Source organism: Chaetodon trifascialis, chromosome 20, assembly GCF_039877785.1.
Source record: "Chaetodon trifascialis isolate fChaTrf1 chromosome 20, fChaTrf1.hap1, whole genome shotgun sequence".
Lineage (NCBI taxonomy): Eukaryota > Metazoa > Chordata > Actinopteri > Chaetodontiformes > Chaetodontidae > Chaetodon > Chaetodon trifascialis.
The window spans coordinates 7904791-7917753 of NC_092075.1; the positions used below are offsets into that span (position 1 = coordinate 7904791).

Consider the following 12963-nt stretch of genomic DNA (forward strand, 5'->3'; position numbering starts at 1 on the left):
GAGAATTTCCAAATCTGGCCTGATAAGCCTATCACACGATCTTATATCTGTTAAGATGACATTATTACCATCCGTGGTCAAAGGAGTCTGCTCTGTGTTACTGGCCAGCCGGGAGGGCCTGAGGGCGGCATGAGCAGCCTGGGTAGCGGCCCGTAGTTTGTGGAGGGTCAGGGCCTCACCATGGTCTCTCAGAGAGTGCTCCTTCAGCTGGCTGATGGTCATGGAGGAGAAGGGGCACGACAAGCACTTATACGTGTGCTGCTCACCTGCAAGACATCAGGAATCACAAGTCAGCAACTTCACTCATCTAATGAAGTTTAGCGTGCAGAGGCAGCGTCAGATGAGGATTTACGGAGGGCTGGAAATGCTTGAAGATTCTTGATAAATAAAAACATAATGATAATAAACACATCCAAACAAAGCTATTCCCCTCTGAGCCAATCTGTAACAAATATGTCATCTTGTACTCACTTAGAGCTCCCCTTGGACTAATTAGCATAATTCTGATAGAAAAGATGTTGAGCTGCAACGCTGATTCAAGTTCCATTAAAATTTAAACAGAAATGTCTTGAGGTACCACATATAAACATGAGCTCATGAAATAACATATTAAGTTGGATCCACAGTCGAACTCCTCAAAATACACTTTCCTTGTAGGCAAACTGAGCAACTTTTTCCATAATTAGCATGAAGCTTGTTAGCTAGCTGGACTGCTTGTTGTTGGTTTACAATGAAAACCTGATTGGAGGAGATTGCAAAAACTGGCCAGCGCGGGCTGATTTCAGCCACGAACCAACATCAGATTAAGTTTTCTGCAGGTCGGTGAGTCATGCATGACTGTGCTGAAGCTGCTTTGGCGACTGTGTGTTGGCAAACACTTTGGTAGAGTTTTAAATGTTCCCATGGTGGCATCGTGCATCCTGTAACTGTTGAATATATTTGCTGAACAACCTACTACAATCCTTTGGAGTGGTGCCATGACAATCAAACCTGATCTGGGTGTTACATAGTTTTTACCAGAAGTGGTTTAATAAGAAATCCACCTCCTGATTGAACTGCCACTGACAGGAGCATGTTTATAATACGACAATCAATCCACAGTATCTTTATTGTGTCGGACTGCGAGTGAGGACACAAAGGTAAAGGCGTGAGCCACAACAATGAAATTTAATGCTGATTGTGCTCACAAGAAGTACAAAACAACCAAACGCTGCTTTTTCAAACGCAATCACAAATCAAAATTGGTTTGTGTCAATTATCCGCAGCATGTTGTTAACTCTTACTGCTGTTTCTTGTTCCCTCCAATCAGACAGCTGAGAGCACTCAAAAGCCTTTTGAAAATGGGCCTTTCTAGTCTTAAGATTGTTTCTTTTGCTCACGTATTGATCGCTCAGGTGGAGCTTTTCATTGATTTATTTATTTATTTTTTTTGCATTTGCTTCAATGTCTTCGCCTTTGTCTGCCATCTGGCTCCCTCAAAAACAGAGAACGATCACAGGCGTCTCACACCTGCACGCCGTCACCTTTGTAGCACGCTGAGGGTGTCTCACCATGTCAGACAATATATGAACAATACATTCACCCGGGCCATTTGTGCCAAAATCTGAATCCAAATATGACTCTGCGGCTGTATCATTAGGTGCATCTAACATATAGAGTTAATGGCGAAGCTGCTCCTCCAGCTAGTCTACAGGTTGCAATGTGCTGGATAAGCTAAATCAAGCTCTGCATCGTTATGTGGAAAATGATAAACAGGAAGCTGCTGTTCTGGCCCAGGAATACCTTGTTAGTCATGGATTCAGCTGTAAGATGTGATTTAATGTACTGTGTGTGTGTGTGTGTGTGTGTGTGTGTGCGTGTGCGTGTGCGTGTGTGTGTTTTACCTGTGTGTGCCTTATGCAGGTGGCTCTTCAAGCGACTCACGTAGGCAGATTTAAAGGGGCAGAGTTTGCACTTGAAGGGCTTGTGGTGCCCATGGTGAGACTGCACATGTCTGTCCAGGCTGGAGATGAGACAAAATACAGCATACAAATAAAAAAAAAAAAAAACAAGACGGGGGGATATGAGATAAGAGGATAAAAGATGTAAAAAAAAAAATAGATGAAATGAGGACAAAAGAAGAGCAGATAAAGAGAGAAAGTGGCAAGAATAGAGTGGAGGAAAGAAAGCCAGAGAGCTCTACTCTACAGCATCCACTTTGATGATTTTAACAGCAGGGTTTTTCAGCAGCATCTAAAGCGCTCGATTCTGTTTACCTCACAAACAACAGCCGCACATTTCCAATGACTACAGAACAAGGAGCCGTGGGGTGAACTCATCTACCCACAATCCCCTGGTGGGAATGAGTGCGTGAGTGCCTGTGGGGACGGTGGCTGTGTTTTTAATGCCAGCCTTCTAGGTGGCATGGGAATGCGGCTTCTTTCTGGGTCAGGGCACATACAGTACAGAGGGATTACACCTGGGAGCTCAGAGGAGATGAGGACTCTCTCTTTCCCTCTCGCTCTGTGTCTCTGTGATGGATAAAACAAATCACACTACCAAAATGTCTGTCTCGCTGTAATGTTTGTCTTACTCTCCTAGGAGGCAGGAAATCTTAGAAGATTGAGGATTCAAAGGGCTTGTGTAGGGTAAACAGAGGAAGGTGTAAAACTGTGCAGTACAAAATGAGTTTAACATCCAGTTGATTTGCAGAGCAGCTGGTGTACGACTGGTAAGGTATATCAGCTACATACTGCACATGCTGTAAAGGAGCGGCTCAATTGATCTGTCACTGAAAACGGATGACACAATTCATTCATGGCTGTTTATAAACTGCAAACTTTTAGCCATTGTGCAAATCAGTGGTATAAAGTACCATCCTATGAACTGGGGGCTGTATCCTCCATACTTACTTGTGTCTGAAGGGTGAGACGAACTGGCAGTACTGGCAGCTGTATTTGTCTTCTCTGCTGAACAGCGCCATGGCTGAGTGGCTCCTCTCATGGGACCTCAGTCCCTGCATGGACATGAAGACTCGGTCGCACTGGGCACATGGGTACCCCCCTGATGCTAATCGCCGCTTCAGTTGGTCCTCCGACACCACGGCCCTCGCTGCAGCTACGAGGGCCGCTGCCCTTCCCTCGACGGCATCCATTTCTGGTTCCAGTGTCTCTGATACGACAGCAACACCACCAGAAGCCGTGGAAACCAAAGATGGGCCCATAATTGTAGCTGCTGGTGTCTCAAGGTCATCCACTTCAGCTGCTTCATCCCCCTCCAAGTCGCCGTTAGTGAGGCTCTCTGAAGGCAGCGTCAGAGGGACCTCGCTGACTTCCTGCTGCAAGACAAAGAGGACAAGTCTCAGATGTTCAGTCCACTTTCTGAGCCTGCTCAAATCATTTTCAGTCACAGCTCTCTCACTCGTCCGCTGTACTGTCAGATCAACATGTGGGTATATCATTGACCTGAGAGCCTTTCTATTGTCCTGACACACTCGTCAATAACAGTCAAAACACTTGTCCAAAATACTTAAAGATGCAGTGTCAGCGTGCATGAGGGCAAAATGAAAATATTTCTGCTCCGAGCAGGAATCCACTCATTTTTTACACCAACCCAGAAGCTAAATTACGAATCCTGCTCTGGCTCTGATTGGCTAGTACTTGTTGTCTTCATTGGTTGGGTTAGTTAGGTTCAGGCATAAGGAGTGATGGTTGGTTAGGGCGCTTCATGCCTTCACCATAGATGGATTTGTACATTTGCGTTTGGGAACCAGCCCGAGAAACAATTTTAACCACCTTGACATGAATGTAAACTGTCCCAAAATCTAAACGTTGTTTCTTTATCATCTACAGCTCTTACCTTTAAGTATTAGCATTCAATGTAGTTTTACCTCCAAACTGTACTCAGCTGAAGTACTGAAAACTTATTGTGCTGTGGCATTAATGACAGCATGAGGCGTACTCTGTTGTCTTTAGCGCTCGATTCAGTTTGTCTTTTGCTCAGGGATGATTATACATACATACAAAAATCCCTTTTGCCCATGAGGCATCCCAGAGAAGATCTCTGTTTGTCCCACACACATTTTCTATTGTCCCCTGAAACAACGGGACGGCTTTTATCTCCAGCCCTGGGTCCAAGAACAAATGACTGAAAAATATGACTGAGTGCAGACCAGCATAGACAAGCTTCGACAGTTACCTTAGGCCAACTCCGGCCTGTACTTACTGAATCACCACTCGTGGTTGATGTATTGACTTCCTCATCTATATAATCATTTAAATTGAATGTGACATGAAAATTGAGCCCAACCTCTTCAATCTGTCCAGAAGCTTTATAACATATCATTACCAATTCTCCTCCATCTTTTTTTATACATCTCTCAACCGTGGAAACAAAACAAACACAATAAAATTCTTCTTAACAAGATCAATCACAAGCTGCACTAAGTCCTATCTTTACACCAAACCACAAGCATTTATTCTACTCGTTTCATTACTAGCTGCTGCTGTTGGTGCTCAATCACCCAGAGAAGAAATGGGACAATACAAATTCGAGGCATTCAACAAAACAGATGAAGGGCTAAAAGAGAATACCTTGCACATTCGCAAATCTACCAAAAATAACACAACTGCAAAACAGAACGCCTCCATCCATTCCTCCTTCCTCCTTCTGCAGGCTTTCCGTCGTCACAAGTGGACAGACAATCACCATGACTTCTTTATTGCCCCGAGGAAGCTCATTCTTTCTGTGGAAGGACCTGACCCTGCACTTCACGCAGCCATAAATAAGATGTGGCACCCACAGACCCAACCTTGCCGTCCAGTCTGCCCTGACTGCACTGTCAGCCTGTTCTTCATCCAACTGTATCAGAGACCAGAGCAGCTCCACCACTCGCACTCATGTTCATGACACAAGCGCGATTCCAATGAAGTTGGGATGCTGTGTACAGTGTACAGAAACAGAAAGCAATCATTTGCAAGCAAACTGTATTTACTGACAAATCTTTCACAAAGTGTATCTGAGTCCATGTAGTCACATCCTTTATACAATCATGTGTTCACAAAGCGGTGAACCTCGCTCCATCCTCTTTGTGAGTGACTGAGCCTTTCCATGATGCCCCTTTCATACCCAATAATAATGCAATCAACCTGTTTACCTGTGGAATGATCCAAACAGGTGTTTTTGGAGCAGTCCACATCTTTCCCAGTCTTTTGCTGTTCCTGTCCCAACTTGTTTGAAATGTGTTGATGCATCAAATTCAGAATAAGTATATATTTAAAAAATCAATGAAGCTGATGAGGCAAAATATTTAATATGTTGTCTTTGTACTGTTTTCAACTGAGTACACGCATAGCATCTCAACTTTTTAGAATTAAGGGGTTGTACTTAATGTTTTACCCTCTTCAACAAGTGAAACATGCACTGTGGTAGAGATCATAATAATAGTAATAATAATAATTCTAATAACCTTACCTAAGCACCTTTCATACATGAATTGCAGCTCAAAGTGCTTGACAAGAAAGAAATCACATGCACCAAGTGAGTGCTTTACATAAAAAAGACAGAATGGACATAAAAACATGAAATAAGACTGAAATAAGGAGGAAAATAAAAATAAAGATAATGCATAAAACCACATAATGAATTTTTTTAAATCTTGGTAAAAATAAAGCAGAATAAGGATAAAAAGTTCTAAAAGAACTCTTCGTCTGGTATCTCTCTCTCTCTCAACAGAATCTTTCTCCTCCGCAGGTCTTGATTGCACCAAAGCAGGCATTTCACAGCCGTCTCAGAACGTCTTCTCAGGGCTGTACATCATCGCAGTCATTCCGTTTTAGGCCATGAATGGTTGCAGTTAACCCATAACCCTGGCAGGGCGAGTGCCAGTAGCTACACAACTTTGCATTGTAGCCCACATAATGAATATATCTAAAAGTCAAAGCTACGACAGAAATACTCCCTTTATTTTAGTAGAAAGGGAATACTTCACCGGATCGCTCTCTGTGGCCCCAAACCATCTCATCTTAAATACAACAGACAGACTGAGTGTCTGACGGAAGAACCAGGCCTCCGTTTGGGTGAGGCGTTGGGTCCTTAGGCCTGTTCCCCTCACTGGCAGCCTCAGTGGAATACTAATGTTCGAATGGTTACCCGCCACTGCCCTAAAAGTTATGGCTCACCACTCTGTGCCCCTACTCCTCCCCCCACCTCCTCTGCAATGGGACAGCCTTGCTTGTTTTCTCTGGGGGAAGCTGACAGATTGTCTACCCAGAAGCCCCCGTCAGTAATAAACAAAATGGGAAACAGAACCCAAGTTCAGTAAAACAGTTCACTGCAGAGCAAGGAGGATGAGAGTTAGATTACAAGACAGAAACACTGGGGACAGACGAAGTGGGTCTTTCTACTATTGTTTAAGAAATCATAGTGTTGATGTCGTTTAAGCAAAATAAGAGTAAATAATGGATGCTGTATGTTAGCTGCATAATTTGTTAAAGGAAATATTTTGGGAGACATGCTTATTTGATTTCTGTCTGAGAGATACAAAGGCTGATAGCACTCCAAAATCCATATGCTAAATATGAAGCTACAGCTAGCAGCACATTAGCTGAGCTTAGGGGGAAACCAATTTCCCCAGTTTTTAGCCTTTATGCTAAGCTAAGATGACATCTGCTGGCTGTAGCTTTATATTTACTGGATAGATACCATATAAAATCAATCTTATCATCTAACTCTTGGCAACTATTAACTAATTGTTATTATTGATGTAACAAATCCCCAGGTGAATAAGACAAACACTGTAACAGCATTAGAGAAATTCAAGAATAAATCCTCCATCCTCCATTTACCTTGACGTGTCCCTCTTTGACCTCTCCGTACTGGACATGCTTCCGAAGGTGGTTGCAGATGGCTCGGAGGGTGGGATGCACCTCTCTGCAGAAGTTACACCTGAATCCTATGGGAGTGTTATTTACAGGGCTTTCCTGCTAACAGACACAGAATAAACAAAAAGGACATGCTTTAGTTGTTTGTTTTAATGTATTTGACAATGATTTGTAAAAAAAGAGGTTTGTTTAAAATTATTTCATGTTATATTAATTGAACCTTTTAAGGACAACAAGGATGCCTGTGAATCTAAACCAGCTGATGCATTTGTGACAGTAAATACTATTATTTCCTCTTTATGAAATTCACCTTTTTCTCCTTGACAAATATACATTAATAGGGATTTTTAATGAACTATTCTGAAACTAATTATCACAACTCATTATCATGTACTGGTTACAATGAAGTGGCAATTCAAAACACCTAATTATCTCTTAAATTCTGTTTGGCAGAACAGGACTAAGTTGGGTACCATGATTGTGGATTCAGTCACGTTATGTTATGATAAATTAACAATGCTCTCGGCATTACATTATGTCTCTACGAGCTGTTTTCCATGGGTTTTTAAAACTTTAAGGAGTTAACCCGTTGGATGAAAACCAGTGGCTGTTTTGTGACTACAGCATCAGAAGATTTAGAGTATGTTCTAAGATATTAATAAATAAAAAGAGATTTAAATTAAAAATAAATCTCTGCTCACCTTCTCAGGTTTGGCCTCAGGCAGTTCGGCGGCCTTCTGTTTGCTGAGAAGCTGCCTCCTCCTCTCCTGCCTCATGGCCCTCTTCTGAAACTCCTCATTGTGGTTCAGCAGATGTTTGGCCAGAATTGGGAGAGCCAGGAACTTCAGCTCACAGTGAGAACACTGGTACAGCTCAGAATCTTCATCCCCGGGACCTGGCGATACCAAAAAGTCCCTCTTCAAGTCATTGCTGTGGTGGTCGTTGTAGTGCATAGAGAGCAACTCGCCTGAGCTGAAGGACAAACGGAAGCATTTTAGACACTTGAAGGGCAGCCATTCAACCTCTCTGTCCTGCTCAGGTTCAAGCGGAACCTCCAGCACTTCCTTGTCTTCCTCTGCCACTGCACTGACAACAATCTTCTCTGGTTCTTTGGCATAGATTACGGTAAAGTAGCGACCAAGCTTGCTAGCATGCTGCTTCTTGGGGAAGACACCTGGGTGACGTTTAATATAGTGTGAGACAATGCTCTTCCTGCTGAAGGCTTGGAAGGTGCAAAGAGAGCACCTTCGTCTCTCCACAGCCAAACGCAAGTCTTCACTCATTTCTGAATTGTCCCCTTCTGACGGCGCGGGTGCCATCACTTTGTTAGGCTTTTCGCTGATAGTCTTGGAAGCAGCCAGACAATGGGTATAATAGGCATCGATATCATGCCGCTTCTGGTAGTGTGCTGCCAGGCCTTTGCGTATAGGGTTTGTGTATGAACACAGAGCACATTTGAAGACATTGTTTTTACCTTCCGGCTGAGCACGGACATTGTTGTGCTTGATACGGTAGTGGCGAGCGATGCCTTTCCTGGTAGAGCAGAAGTATTTGCAGAGTTGACACTTGAATATAGCATGTTTCTCTGTCTTACTGATGGGTAACTGGGAAAGAGCAAGGTCCAATTCACTGACCTCCTGGACTTTCGCTGCACTTGATATATTACTAGCACTGCATTCAGCTACTGGCTCTGTGTCTTTACCGGGAGTGAAATTTGTCATAGAGGGAGTGAACATATCAGAGGCCGACTGATTGTGATATTTCTCATAGTGGATTTTGAGCTTTTCCAGTGTCCCATGTGTGTACGGGCACATTTTGCATCTGTATGCGCCGTAGCCCTGCCTTTGAGTTTTGCACTTGTCATCTGTTTCATTTAAGTCAGTGATTTGCTCTATATCATCTGCAAAGTCTTCTGCAGTGACTTTCACTAACGGGTGTCTTTTCTGATAGTGAGTCAGGACACCGTGGATTCGGGAATTGACATACGGACAGTGACGGCATTTATATACAGAACTGGGGTTGATGTCTGCCTCCTGTGCAAAATCTGCAGCTTTTACTTTCATGCCTGGGTGCTTCTTTCCATAGTGAGTGAGGAGGCCATGCAGACTGTTGTACTCTGACAAACATACAGTACACTGATAAGGATTGTTAGAGATGGAAAGACGTGGGTGTTGTGGATGAGGATTGCTTTCTTGAGGTGGGGTAGCAATGGCCAGTGCTCCATCATCTTCAACAGACTGGCAATTGAAAGACACGTGTTCTTTGGCAACCTGCTGGTGGATCTTTTCCATTGAGCCATTTCCTTTAATGATATCCAAGAGCACAGATTCATCCCCTTTAATGACCCATGGGTGGACTGCCTGATAGTGACTAGTGATGTCCCATATTGTGCAGGCCTCAAAGGCACAGTCTCTGCATTTGTAATGTTTAGTTTCCATATTGCCCCCTTGTTGGGTGGTCTCTGGACCAGCCCATAGCTTGCTGGCCATGTATGTGTAGTCGACGTTGTGCTCAGGATGGCGTCTTTGGTAATGGAGCAGCAGGCCTTGGGGTTCAGCGTGGGAGTAAATGCACCACTCACAGTGGTAGCCAGCCTCCAGAATGCCATCTTGGTAAGCCCAGTGTAAAATGGTCATAGCTGTGGCCTTCACAGTGGGGTGTTCTTTCTTCAGGTGCTTCTTTAGGGCATACACATAGGGGGATGTGTAGGAACAGTTTCTGCACTTTAGGGAACGCAGGGACGTGGCATTTTCCGGGTCTGTAGAGGCTGGGATCATGGCAGAAGACACACTGCTCGACTGAACAATCTGCGCACGCTCACGCTGACTCCGGACAACGGCAGTGTGACGACGTACGAGGTCAGCATTGGCCTTGGTTTCCTTGTGCTTCTTCTGGTAGTGAATAAGCACTCCTTTTACAGTGCGATTGCCATAGTCACAGTGCTGACAAAAGAACAGCTCATCCTCCCCTTTCTCACCACTTCCTGGTTTAGGGCTTGAGTTGTTAGTTCCATCATGACCGTTGTTTTGAAACTGCTTCAAAAACTGTTTGGGAGCCACAATTTGCAATTCATCCATTAATTTCATCAAACCAGGGGTGGGGGCGCCATGTTTGATATATTTTGCTGTCACTTTTACTTCTGGATGTCTCTTTTGGTAATGGACCAACACACCAACAACAGATCTGTTGCTGTACACACAATGTTTACAGTAGTACATTTCTTCATCTGATCCATACAGTGTTGCGCTTTGTTGTTTTGGAGGTGTAGCCATGCTGAGATTATACGACGAGTTTGCTGCAGATTGTGACTGATCCACTGAGATGACCTTCATGGTTTTCTGTATACGGAAATAAGACGCCTTTTGCTCCGGGTGTTTCTTCTGATAGTGGACCAAAACAGAGTGCATGTTGGGGCTAGCAAAGGAACACATATCACAATCATAGACAACAACACTGCCACTCATAGATTCTTTGAGAGGGTCCGTCTCAGCACTGGCTTCAGGGGTCTTGGAGACGGTTTTCAGCACTGGGCTGGAGGAGGACCTGGGGGTTGACGTGGTGGAGTTAAAATTCTTGGGGCCAGAGTTTAATATTTCCCTCAAGGTTTGTGACTCTCCTGTCTTTTGGGACTGCTCCACTACATAGCTGGAGAAGATCATAGCATTATTAATTTTCACTGTCGGATGCATTCTTTGGTAATGGGGCATCAGGCTCCTGACGTTGGGGCTTGTGTACGAGCAAAAGCGGCACATGTAGACCAGATTTGGTTGGTTGAAGTTGAGCACATTGCTTGCTTCAGGGTGGTGATCCATATAGTGTTGGTGTAGATCGTTGTAATTCGTGTATTCAATGTAGCACTCTAAGCACCGGAAGACCGCACTCTGGTCCTCAGGGTCCAGGATATACTTGAAGCTGAACTTGATGTAAGGGTGCATCCTCTGATAATGGGTGCTGACGCTACGTGCTGATTTGTTGTGGTAATCACAGTGTTTACAGTAGAAGCGTGTAGTTCCTGGTTCCTCTGAATAATCAGCGTTCTCTTGGATAGTACTCTCACTGGGGTCGGCAGAGATGTTCTCACTATCATCTGAGAGAGTCAGGGATATAGGAATGTTTCTAGGTTTTGATTTAGGGTTGCTTTTTCTTTTCCCTATTCTGCCTCCCTCGTGAGAGGTCAATGGTTCTCTTGCATGAAGCTGTTGTGTGTTATAAGTGAAGACTGGGTTCTTATTGTCATGGTCTCTGTCCTCTTTATCAGCACTGGCGTGATTTTCCCCTGCATCTTCATCATCCATGTCATCCAGGTTTATGATCATGTCCTGTTGGCTTTGGCTTATCTTACTTTGAAGGTTACTGGCAATTTCATCAATTCTTGTTCTCTTCTTAACTGAAGACAAATCCAAAGGTAAGTCGTTAATGGACTTCCTGGCTCTTTTCCCTGTTACTAAGGGCTTTTTGGTGGCAAGTCCTAAAATCGAGGTCTGGGTTTTTTGAAGAAAGATTGGAGAAGCGTCCACTTCAGAGTCCGGCTGCTCCGTCAGCTGGCTTTCAAAGACAGTGGGATCTAGGTCATCACAGTAGGAATGCTTATGCTGCTGGTGAACCCTCAGACCTTTCAGAGTGGTGGTAGAGAAGCTGCAGAGTGTGCAGCGATGAGGGTTCTGCTGGTCGTTCGATGTGCTGGTTATCCTTTTTCCATTGACTTTGGAACTTACATTACCCCCATTGACTGGCTCTGCAGCACTGTCATTCTGAGGATCTGGGCTGTCACTTGTTAGGTCCATGGTCTCTAAATCTGAGGAATTGTGGCACTGTTTGTGCGTGCCAAGTTTCAGAGGGCTGGTGCAAATAAACGGGCATTCATCACATTTGTACACTGTGGTTTTACCAGAAAGATGAATGTTTTCAATGTGGCGGGAGATGCTCCGCCTGTGCATGGTGAGGAAGGAGCAGAAGGGGCACTGAAATCGGTTCATGTATTTTCTAAATGGTATTCCTTTAGTCTCCAATAATTTATTGTCATCATCAGTTAAAAGCTGCTTTGCATCTGCTGACAAGGTCCCAGTATAGCTAGGATCATCTATATCACCCAGCTCTTCCTCATCATCATCCTCTAGGCTGCTTCTAGAGTCTTGCTCATTGAGTAAGTTGGCATCCATCTCTGTGATACTGTTGGAGACATCAGATGAAGCAAACCTCTTGGATAAAATGGAGGAACCTGTGCTGTTGGGTGTTGCTGCACTAATCTGTGCATACTGAAAGGACGAGATCTCTGGGACTGACTTCTCCGATGTGTCTTCTGCCGTTTTTCCTGCTGCCTTTTCCTTTCCAGCGATACTCATTTTTGATCTAGTTGGGCTTTGAGAAGCGGAGGGAGAATCTGGTTTGGGGGAACTCGCGCTTGCCTCCTCTTCCAGATCCGCAATGCCGGAGACTATCTTGACCTTGTCGCTGTGTTCTTTCACCACGTGATTCGTCCAGTTCTCCTTCTGGTCAGTCTCATAATTGCACCATTCGCAGGCAAACGTTCCCTTCATGAGTGCGCTGGCCGAGTCACACTCCTCTCCGGTCTCGGCAGAAGGATCTCCGGCACTGTCTGAAGACACTTTGTTATGATACATTAGTTGATGTTTCATTATCCTTGCTTTGCGTGGAGACTTGTATGTGCAATACTGACAGGAATACACTTTTGAATGGTCATTGTGCATTATAACGGTGTAGCTGGGCTGCTTAGCTGTCTCCGAGGACATACTTGCATCTGAATCTTCCTCCACGACATTATGCACTTTTTTGGTGTGGTTTCTTAAGAATGATTTTGATCTGAAGTAACGGACACAGAACTTGCACTGGTAAAACGGCAGAAGGGTTTCAGCGGTCAGTTTTTGTGATGTTTGGTTGGAATTGTCAGTAGAGTTGGGGCCTGAAAAAAGAGAAAGAAGTGCATGAGATGTCAGCTGAAAAAACTTAATTACTGACATTTTGCTGTTATCATTTAGACTTTCATTAAAAGCAGAAACTGCTCAGTAAATTTTATGCTCCTTAATAAAATATACAATCATCCTACTAAGAAGAGTCCTTTGAAACAGAAAAAGAAGTGTTTCCT

General features: G+C 44.1%; 1 protein-coding gene across 3 annotated transcripts in view; it reads right to left on the bottom strand.

Moving 5' to 3' along the window:
- Nucleotides 1-12963, bottom strand: part of znf462 (zinc finger protein 462) — a 51247-nt gene that overhangs the window by 13047 nt on the left and 25237 nt on the right. For 2 of the 3 annotated variants that reach the window (XM_070989697.1, XM_070989698.1), the window contains exons 3-7: nucleotides 7562-12780; nucleotides 6825-6962; nucleotides 2892-3316; nucleotides 1884-2002; nucleotides 69-266 (exon numbers count right to left, since the gene is read on the bottom strand). In XM_070989697.1, the coding sequence (XP_070845798.1) occupies nucleotides 69-266; nucleotides 1884-2002; nucleotides 2892-3316; nucleotides 6825-6962; nucleotides 7562-12780 (6099 nt within the window). The remainder of the gene's footprint in view (nucleotides 1-68; nucleotides 267-1883; nucleotides 2003-2891; nucleotides 3317-6824; nucleotides 6963-7561; nucleotides 12781-12963) is intronic. The other variant, XM_070989701.1, reaches the window with a different exon arrangement.